Raw genomic sequence first — 11,217 nt, 5'->3', positions numbered from 1 at the left:
AAACCTGCCCTAAACAAAAATACAATTACCTCAGACTAAATCTTGAGATCTTTGCAGATGCAAATTACATTTTAGCACTCTTTTGTCTCAATTCAATGAATCACTCTGTAAAACATGTCTGTGATTTAACCAAATATTTTTTAAAAAACCCTTTTGGTATATTTTTTTTTACAGTCAAGACGTGTGTCCAAATAAAACTTAAACATTTTCTTTTAAATAAAAGTTATTATACATGGGAAATATCAAAACAATCCTTTAATTACATAAATCATTGTATTGGATATAATAATTGATAATTAAACAGGAAATATTTAAATATAAAAGACTTACCAAAACATACAGATTTAGGTAATACATTAAGAAAGATCAGGATAGGATTACAAATTATGTCATCCCGAAATCTAACAGCAAGAAGAAGGATACAAGAAAGTCAGAGGCCTCCTCCTTTACCACTCTCAGAAGATGCTGAAGAGAGAGCAGTGACTGAAGTCTATAGAAAATATGCAGGTTACATAAGGCAAAATGTCGAACTGGATGAAAGACACCTCAATAAACTCCTTGGAAGTGTGATTACACAGGGGGAGTTTGAAAGTCTTTTGGTATGTAACTTTTATATATTCGTATTCTTTATCATTTTATTTATCTCGAGTTCCTCATTGCAGAATTTAATCTATGATTTCAAACATCTTGTTGAAAGGTGATAACTCATCGAGAACTTTAAATTAATGAAGTATATTCACAAAAACTAACTCTGTGTTACTCCTTTAAGAATTAAAAATATGCTTTAAAGCAAGAAATAAAGCTGAATGCACTTACTTGAGCTGAAAGATTTTACAGTTACTGAAATTATTTGATTAATTGCCCATCCTCTAATAATCGAACATTCACCATTTTTTGAAAACAACCATTTTTTGTGGAAAAATCAAAAATCAATCAAAAATATTGAAAAACATCGCCTCCTTTAAGACCCCACCCCCCTCCCAACCCCACATCCATTTCCGATACCATTTAAACAACAAGTTTCCAGATTATTTTCTGCTTTAAATACAATCTTACTTCACTTTTTTTGTCTTCACGTCCAAATATAAATAATGATGATCAATTTTATCTGATGAAAGCAATTGTCTCTGATAAATGGCCATCCCCTACTTCGAACTTTGGTATGATTCTAATAACACATCCAAATGATTTACAGAAAAATTACGGTATTTATTCGGACAAATAATATATTATAGGGGAATGTAAGAAACCATGAACCAAGAACATAAAAAACAAGAGGGCCCTGAAGGCCCTGTATCACTCACCTGATCCAATTCAAGTGTAAAATAAGTGTTTTCAGGGCAAGGGCAATTGTGACAGAGGGAGGGATTAATGTGTGTTTCTGGGCGATGGAGTGTTAACATGCTATTTCTATTATTTGACCTGGTGACCTAGTTTTTGACTGCACATGACCCAGATCTGAACTTGGCCTAGAGCTAATCAATATAAACATTCTGACTGAGTTTCATGAACATACAGTCATAAATGTGACCTCTAGAGTGCTAAAAAGATTTTCCTATGATTTGACTTTATGACCTAGATTTTGACCACACATGACCAGGATTCAAACTTGACTTAAGAGATTATTAAAATAAACATTCTGACCAACTTTCATGAAGATATGGTTATAAATGTGACCTCTAGATTGTTAACAAGTTTTTCCTTAAATTTGACCTGGTGACCTAGTTTTTGACCACACATGACCCAGATTTCAACTTGGCCTAGAGCTAATCAATATAAACATTCTGACTAAGTTTCATGAACATGCAGTCATAATTGTGACCTCTAGAGTGTTAACAATATTTTCCTATAATTTGACCTGGTGACCTAGTTTTTGACTGCACATGACCCAGACTTAAACTTGACTTAAAGATTATTTATACAAACATTCTGACCAACTTTCATGAAGATACAATCATAAAGGTGACCTCTAGAGTGTTAATAAGCTTTTCCTTCAATTTGACCTGGTGACTTAGTTTTTGTCCGCACATGACCCAGATTTGAACTGACCTTGAGATTATCAATATTAACATTCTGACAAAGTTTCCTGAAGATACAGTCATCAATGTGACCTTGATGGTGTTAACAAGCTTTTCCTTTAATTTCACCTGGTGACCTAGTTTTAAACCCTAGATGACCCATATCGAACTTGTCCAAGATTTCATTGAGGGTAACATTCTGACCAAGTTTCATTAAGATTGTGCCCAAATTGTGATCTCTAGAGTGTTAATGGTCAAATTGTTGAAGACGGACGACAGTGGACAACAACAGTGGACGATGACAGATGACTACGACAGATGGCGGACACAGGGCAATCACAATAGCTCACCTTGAGCATTTGTGCTCAGGTGAGCCTTAAATCACACCAGAAAAAGACAGAGGCACTAATGAAGCTTCTGAAAGTCTTATTGAGTTTCTAGATTTTATTAACAAGAAAGGAACCATCCTGTTTGTATTTTTTTTCAAAATGAACTACCTGAATACTAATATCTATTGCAGAGGAAGTCAGATACTGAAGCTCTTACTGAACTCCTACAAGTGTTGCCAAGGAAAGGACCGCATGGCTTTGAGGTGTTTGTCTATGATATTCTGTTTGAAGACTTCCGTGCTGTTGGCGAATTCTTGGACAGAAAGCTTCATGAAGAAACACAAACTAGCAAAAGAGGTGCCGAACAAAAATATTTCATAGCAATTTTTTACAATTACTCAAAAAGAACAAACTACAAAATTTATTATGATCATTAATCTTAAATGCTTTTTTTAGATTTTGGATGTCAATTCACACATGGTTGCTTGTCATGGCAGGTTGCCAGTATCTTTCCAGGTTCATTTTGTTGTGATCATTGTTTTATTGTCAAGCAATATCATCCCATATTTGTTGCTGTAACTTCAATGGAACATTTCAACTTTATTCCATTCCAATTTCTATATATATATGGGTAAGTTTTAACAATAATATTGCATATGAACTTTGCTTCCAACAGGCCGCTCAACTTCTTCTGAATCTGACCTATCTCCAATGTCCCCCAACAATGCAACAGCATCTTCCACCAACTTTAAGATGCAGTCAACAGGGCTATGCAGACATACCAGCGTTCCATGCATGAGTCAAATTATACATACAAGGTTAGTACAGTAAACTGTAAGGAGGGAATGACACAAGTTTCCATTTATATCATCTGTTATGAGCTGCTTACAATATATTTTCAAATGATGAAGTCATCATACCAATTGTTTACTTCCACACTGATTATGTATCACATTGTTGAAATGGCTCATATGATTAAAGGCTGTCATATACTAAATGTGAAAATGTAAAAGAAGACAAGAGCGGTCACAGACAGCTATATCCCCCGCCTCATGGGGACATTTTTTGTAACGAAAGCCAATCAATGGTAAGGGTAGTTTCTCAGGAACATAAAAAATGAGTAAAATTAAGAAAGGGCAATAACTCCTTCAAAAAAGGTCAAATTGCTAAAGCCTGACAATATGCACTGTGTCACTATATAGTCATAAACGTAAGAGGAGTTGCGAAGAAACCAATTTTAAATGTAAAATAAAGAGAGGGCAAAAACTATTTAAAAAAAAGTTGAATCGCGAAAGCCCATCAATATGCGCTGTGTCACTATATAGTCATCAATCTGTGAAAGTTTGGTAGAAATTGCATAAAAAACTTAAGAGGAGTAGGGAAGAAACCAATTTTAAATGTAAAAAAAGAGCAATAACTCTTCCCAAAATGGCCGAATTGAGAAAGCCCGACAATATGCGCTGCGTCACTATATAGTCATCAATCTGTGAAAGTTTGGTAGAAATCGCATGAAAAACGTAAGAGGATTTGGGAAGTAACCAATTTTAAATGTAAAAAAAAAGGGCAATTACTCTTTCAAAAATGGCTGAATCGCGAAAGTCCGACAAAATGCACTGCGTCACTATTTAGTCATCAATCTGTGAAAGTTTGGTAGAAATCACATGAAAAACGTAAGGGGATTTGCGAAGAAACCAATTTTAAATGTAAAATAAGCAAAGGGCAATAACTCTTTCACAAATGGTCAAATCAGGAAAGCCCGGAAATATGCACTGCTTCACTTTATGATCATCAATTTGTGAAAGTTTGGTAGAAATCGCATGAAAAATGTAAGAGCAGTTGTGAAGAAACCAATTTCTTTCAGCTCAAGTAAGTGCATTCAGCTTTATTTCTTGCTTTCAAAAATGGTTGAATCTCAAAAGCCCGAGAATATGCGCTGCTTCACTTTATGACCATCAATCTGTGAAAGTTTGGTAGAAATCGCATGAGAAATGTAAGAGGAGATGCAAAGAAATGAATGTGGGACGGACGGACGCACATACGGACGCACACACACGGACGCACACACGCACGCACACAAGCACGGAATCGCGCCTACCATTACTATATCCCCTCGCCTTTTCAAGGCGGGGGGATAAAAACAAATAAAGTATAAATAAATAGCAAAAAAACATGTGGTGTGTAGTGTAATAAACATTGCAACTTTGATCTAATCTTGACTATTTTGTAATTTTACTATGGTTTTGTATCTGTTTCAATGTCTACCAATGTATTGCTTGTGTAACCAACTAGGTCAAATGAGGACCTTGAAAGTCACAGAGATGAACACCAGCACCAGATCAACAGAATATTCAGCAGCCTAAGCACCCACATGAAAAACAGAAACTTGGATACAGGTCTGAACCAACTCAAACCTCAGACACCGGAGCCAGCCACCCTGGACAAGATAGAAGACCATGTCAATATATTGCTGAAAAGTATTGAGGAGTGTTACAAGTAAGTAATATGCTTTGTATGCATTTACTGTAGTATCTTAGAAAATTGTCAGAATCAAACAATGGAAACTAGCGAGGCTTAAGTGAAGAAGGCAAACATTTAACAAAGGTCTTGTTCAATGCGCATGGCTAAGTGCAAAATATTACCAAATAACCTGTAACTAAAATTATGCTTGATATTGCAGAAAAATAGTGTTCCTTTACACCAGTTTTAATTCAATAAAGGCATTAGTACAGAGTAGATAAGCATAATTTCATTCATTCAGAGGGGAACATTTGTTGCAATATAAAGAATTTACTGTCGCTGATTTTTACTTTAATCGGTGCTTTTAATTATTCGGTATTTCCACCACAGTCAGTGTTGTGGACTTTTACTCATTTAGGAATTGTTTCCTTTTCTTTCCGCTGCCACCATCCAATATATCATTGGAAAAACTATTAAAACCATTAAGTGTCTAACATTTTATTTCTACACACATACACAAACTCTTGATCAATATTTACAGTTTAAAAATACACCTATTTAATTAAGTCCAAAAGTCATTCTCTAATTTCTACTTAGTCTCTCTCTTCATCTCAATCTCAACTCAACTCTCAACTCCCATCATCTCAACTCCCCCATCTCTACTCCCCTCATCTCCGAAAGGCTCGGTTTATATATCTTGTTTAAAACGGACAGTGGCCGAAGAAATGCGGACAGTATTACATAACAGTGGACCCCAGAAAAGCGGACACTATGGCCTAAGAAAGCCGGCCACTATCAAATAATACTGCATAACATTGACTGAGGCCACTGAATACACAAATGCATGATTAATATTCTCTCTAGAGACCTGGGAAGGATAAGAGTGGCAAGAAGTAGACATTACAGCTACTACTCAGAAGCTTATACTGATAATTTAGATAACACCATCTTTGCATAATAATTTCTCCCAACAGAAATACTAATTAAAAGAAAACTTCACTTTTCAGTGTTTTACTAAACATTTTATAGATATAAAATTGCCACATTACTGTATCTGGCTTTATGCATCATTATTATCCACTTGTATCACTTTATATATTTCAGACAATTCCTTTCCCAACCTTGGAACACATCCCTAAAGTCGTCAATAATCGAACTGAAAATTGAGAGGGACAAACTTTACCACAAAGCTAACGACCACACAAGTACACTGGAAACAAAACTGAGAAATGAGATAGGCAAGAACAAGAACTTGACAAAAAAGCTGGAAGAGTTTAAAGCCATCTTTGGTGGACACACAACAGCAAGAGGAATTGCTGAAGAACTTCGGGAAACAAAGGAAGAAATGGAAGGAGTTGCAGATGAACTAAAAAACACAATAGAGGAAAACAAATAGTTTTCAAGAATAGTGGAAAGATCCCAAACAGAACTTGATAGATACAGGAAAGCAATGACAAGGCTGGAGAAAGAAAATGAGGAATTATCTCTAAGACTTAACACTCTCCTAACTTTAAAAGACAGTCGACCTTTGCCAGCTAACCATGACAGCATGCCAAGAACTTTAAGGCGGAACAGGCATATGAAAGTAAAGAAGAGCTTAAGCAAGCCTAAAAAGAACTTTTAACTGTGTAATGACTTTGAATTACCACCCAACCAAAAATATTATCCATCCATCATTAATACAAATTAGTCCTACCCGTAAAGTTTCATGTTTAAGTTGCAAAATGTCAAGTTTGAATATTATTAATCCATAATTTTTAACTGGGTCCCGACAACTTCAGATTAACAGTGTAATTAAGTGTGTATCATATCATACTAAAAGTGCCATTGTGGTGTTATTCAAAAATGTAATCCATACAAAAATAATATAAGGGTTAATAATTATGAATTAAACATAGAAATAATCTTGATGTTAATATTAAAAGTGAACCCACACAACTTTGCATCCTAATGAAAGATGGCTTACTGTAAATAAACAGTAATCATTTTTGTTTTACTCTTTAAACAAGAAGGGTAACCATGGTTACTGTGTTACGACTTGGACAAGTTTCAAGAAAATAAATCAAATTTTAACATCCCTTGTGGACAATTTATAACAATAGTAATCAACATGAAAATATATTCAATGGACAAGTTAACAATGTACAGGAATAGCATTTGATGAATAGTAACAAATATATGATCTATACTTTTTCAGATTTCAAAAGTTGAAATGCAAATAGTATGAGATTATATTAATCAAATGGAATAAAATGGAAAAAAAAACCACATTATTTCTCATTTACTCTGCTCCATCAATTGTTTCCGAAGTAATCATAAACTATTGCAGGTTCTTGACTGTTAGGCAAAAAAAGTTCCTTGTTTCCACTCACAACTCACTTAAAATGAGGTAGATCGGTAGGCAGAACCTCTTTTTTTGGAAAACCAGGATTCTGTACCAAACTGATCTATATCAGGGTATATCACTATTGTAGAAAATTTAAGATTTAAAATTTTAACATGTTCAATAAAGAATGCATATTTCAGGGGGAAATAATCCACACTTTGGCAAAAAAGGTGTAGGGTCAGTGGAAATAAACATTTTTTTCTTTGCCTTGCATGTTAATCAGTGGAATAATTAACAATTTCATTTAAATACCATTCTTCCAACCTTATCATTTTTTCACACAATAAAACTATTGAATTCCCTCCCTTTACAAGCAATGTATTCAATATCTCACATACCTCCACATAGCAGTTACTTCCCTTTGCCACACAGTTAAGTTTGCCATCATGCAAATCACATGATAATAATCAAACTCATATGACTTCATCCAAAAAGTTTAAATTTTCTTTCATTTGAAATAAAAGAAAATATTTAACTATGAAATTGAACAACAATGAAATATTCCCTAAATATGTGTAAAAAAAATAGTTTTCAAAAGAAGCTAAAATCCAATTATTTTCAAATTTGTTGGCAGAGATTCTCTGAGAATAGTCAGCGGTTCTGGAAAATGATAACCAATTACTTAAAAGGATATTACAAATAGTGGAAGAGGCATCAATATATATCCTTATAGTTTTGTTCTTGTTGCTTACGAGGGTTGATCCAGAATTACGTGGACTTTTTTAATAATTCAAATATCATTTCACATAGAACGTAGAAACTTCACATTCAATACATATAACATATCTTATATAATTCCTGCAATTTTCAGAGCAAAATATTGAATTTTCGCTAAATTACAATCATATTACGACATATGGTTGAACCCGACCGGCACAGTCCAGTGACGTCAATGATGCTGCGCTCATAAAGCGTCATATTTTTTTAGTTTACCAACCAACACTGACGCATAGTCAACTTCATATATTATGATAAACATAAATAAATAAAAAAATAAATAAATAATATTAATATAAAAAAAATAATTAATTATTTAAAAAAATAACGCCTTTTCAAAGTAACCCGGTTCATTAATTGTTCACCTTCCTGTGCAAATCTTTGCAGTCTTTGAATAACGCATACGTTTTTCTCTCTCGTCCTTTCATAGCAATTGAGGGACCCATCTCGCACAAACTTTTCGCACGCCTTAATCTTCTCTTAAAACCCTTTGGACTTCCGTACCCTGCCCCGACTATGCTTGCTACGACGTGCTGTCAAACGGCGATCCCCTCTGATGACATTCTTCACCAACGTCGAAAACGTCGTGCCTCTTGTCTTTTTCTGTCCCTTTTCCTTATCGTCTTCTATGCAATATCATTGTTCTCTTAATCGTTAATGCCAGTTAAATACTAATGAACGGCACATGTTGCTTCATTTCCACCTCGGCCATCTTTATCATAATCTGTGTCCGTGTTTTCTCCAATTCAACGCAAATCTTTATCGTCTCGCGCTTATTCAAAGTCCAATGACGAGATGTTGTATCCCAGATTGTGCTTGTAATCAAGTCAGAATATTACGACTTTTAAATGGAAATGACGTCAGAAATTTGAAAAGTATATTCGTATGAAGTCAGCGTTTAATATGACGTAATTTGGCGGAATTTCATAGAAAAACATGGAAGAAAAGCATGTTGTAAGAGATACATAAAACGTTTGTGAACGTTCATTTTAGACGGTGCGCCGACCGTCCGTTACTGTTATCTAAGAACCCGCAATTTTTCAATACTCATAAATTTTACAGATCTAAATTTCATACCATCTATGCAGAATACTTCAAATAAGATATGCATGAATTTTAAAATGATTTGGACGAAAAATATAGAAAATATGTAAGAAGTCCACGTAATTCTGGATCACCCCTCATAATTTGTTTTCTGTCATGTATTTGTAAAATGATTTACATATTTCTGCATTCTTGTTGTTAATGTTTTTTCATTATTTCCACATTATCATTGTTGTTGTTTTTTTCATATTTTTTTTTCTTTTTATATAAAGTCACAGGGCAGCATTGCATATTGCTAACTTTTTCGTTATTCATTTATTCATTAAATTTTGGTTATTTAAAGAAGATTTGTTATTAATTATCATGGGGTATTACAATAAAGCGTTGTCAGGCGCGTAGCTAGGGCAAATTTGTGATTACGCGAATTGATGACAGACAGCATATTAACCCCTTCAACCCCTACCCCTCATCAGTTTTTATTTCAAATTCAGGGATTTTGGTATGACAAAAACTTCCACCTGTCAAAATTTCATTACGCAACTGCCAATTTGCGTATAGTCAGCTACACACCTGGTTGTTATTTAAAGCCCTGTTCACACCAACATTGCAATAACAATGGGACCTCTCCAAGATATTGTCTTTACCCACCATAATAATAAGTGGAAATTTTTGATAAACATTGATCTGAACTTTGTTCATATTTGAGACATAAAATGCTACAATGCACTGTCTTTTTATAGAGGGTGATAAATTGTAAACTCAACGGCGAATGATCAGCGCATTTTCTAAACAACCAATCTGACCAATCAGAAGCCTTTAAGCGATATAATTGGACAAGGCCGCGTCAATGATCACCGATAAGTCACCATAAGATTGTCTAATCAAATCGAACCAAAAATGGTGACAATGGTTCTAACCATCCCCTTAGTGACAATGGTTCTAACCATGCCCTTGGGGATTATGGTTCTTAACATGACCTTGGGGACAATGGTTCTTAACATGACCTTGGGGACAATGGTTCTTAACATGACCTTGGGGACAATGGTTCTAACCATGCCCTTGGGGACAATGGTTCTTAACATGACCTTGGTGATAGTGGTTCTAAACATACCCTTGGTGATAATGGTTCTAAACATGCCCTTGGTGACAATGGTTCTAACCATGCCCTTGGGGACAATGGTTCTTAACATGACCTTGGTGATAGTGGTTCTAACCATACCCTTGGTGATAATGGTTCTAAACATGCCCTTGGTGACAATGGTTCTAACCATGCCCTTGGTGATAATGGTTCTAAACATGCCCTTGGTGATAATGGTTCTAAACATGCCCTTGGTGATAATGGTTCTAAATGTCCCTGGTGATAATGGTTCTGAACATGCTCTTGGTGATAATGGTTCTAAATGTCCCTGGTGATAATGGTTCTGAACATGCTCTTGGTGATAATGGTTCTAACCATGCCCTTGGTGATAATGATTCTAAACATGCCCTTGCTGATAATGGTTCTAAACGTGCCCTTGGTGATAATGATTCTAAATGTCCTTGGTGATAATGGTTCTAAACATGCCCTTGTTGATAATGGTTCTAAATGTCCCTAGTGATAATGGTTCTAAACATGTCCTTGGTGATAATGGTTCTAAACATGCCCTTGGTGATAATGGTTCTAAATGTCATTGGTGAAAATGGTTCTAAACATGCACTTGGTGAAAATGATTCTAAACATGCATTTGATGATAATGGTTCTTAACATACCCTTGGTGACAATGGTTCTAAACATGCCCTTGGTGACAATGGTCCTAAACATGCTCTTGGTGATTATGGTTCTAAACATGCCCTTGGTGATAATGGTTCTTAACATGCCCTTGGTGATTATGGTTCTAAACATGCTCTTGGTGATAAAGGTTCTAAACATGCCCTTGCTGATTATGGTTCTAAACATGTCGTTGGTGATAATGGTTCTAAACATGCCCTTGTTGATAATGGTCCTAAACATGCCCTTGGTGATTATGGTTCTAAACATGCCCATGGTGATAATGGTTCTAAACATGCCCTTGGTGATAATGGTTCTAAACATGCCCTTGGTGATTATGGTCCTAAACATGCTCTTGGTGATAATGGTTCTAAACATGCCCTGGGTCATTATGGTTCTAAACATGCCCTTGGTGATTATGGTTCTAAACATGCTCTTGGCGATTATGGTTCTAAACATGCTCTTGGTGATTATGGTTCTAAACATGCTCTTGGTGATTATGGTTCTAAACATGCTCTT

At 35.1% G+C, this 11,217-nt stretch overlaps 2 protein-coding genes across 2 annotated transcripts in view; one reads left to right on the top strand and one right to left on the bottom strand.

The window, feature by feature from the left end:
* Positions 1-11,217, bottom strand: part of LOC128205674 (uncharacterized) — a 266,905-nt gene that overhangs the window by 104,024 nt on the left and 151,664 nt on the right. The gene's annotated exons all lie outside the window — the stretch shown is intronic.
* On the top strand, positions 187-9,212 carry LOC128205668 (uncharacterized). Its single transcript, XM_052907483.1, has 5 exons — positions 187-599; positions 2,539-2,704; positions 3,024-3,165; positions 4,637-4,840; positions 5,909-9,212. Exons 1-5 carry the CDS (start codon positions 387-389, stop codon positions 6,198-6,200), a joined length of 1,017 nt encoding a protein of 338 aa, XP_052763443.1. The 5' UTR covers positions 187-386; the 3' UTR covers positions 6,201-9,212.

This window comes from Mya arenaria, chromosome 10 (genome assembly GCF_026914265.1).
Source record: "Mya arenaria isolate MELC-2E11 chromosome 10, ASM2691426v1".
Lineage (NCBI taxonomy): Eukaryota > Metazoa > Mollusca > Bivalvia > Myida > Myidae > Mya > Mya arenaria.
Note: the sequence above shows the minus strand (reverse complement) of the source record. Positions and strands in the feature narration are given on the sequence as shown.

What these genes read in the sequence shown, in the direction of transcription:
- LOC128205668 (XM_052907483.1), top strand. Translation starts at nt 387, where the DNA reads ATGTCATCCCGAAATCTAACAGCAAGAAGAAGGATACAAGAAAGTCAG. An exon ending in AACACAAACTAGCAAAAGAG is followed by an intron (nt 2,705 to 3,023) that starts GTGCCGAACAAA and finishes TGCTTCCAACAG; the next exon opens with GCCGCTCAACTTCTTCTGAA. An exon ending in AGTCAAATTATACATACAAG is followed by an intron (nt 3,166 to 4,636) that starts GTTAGTACAGTA and finishes GTAACCAACTAG; the next exon opens with GTCAAATGAGGACCTTGAAA.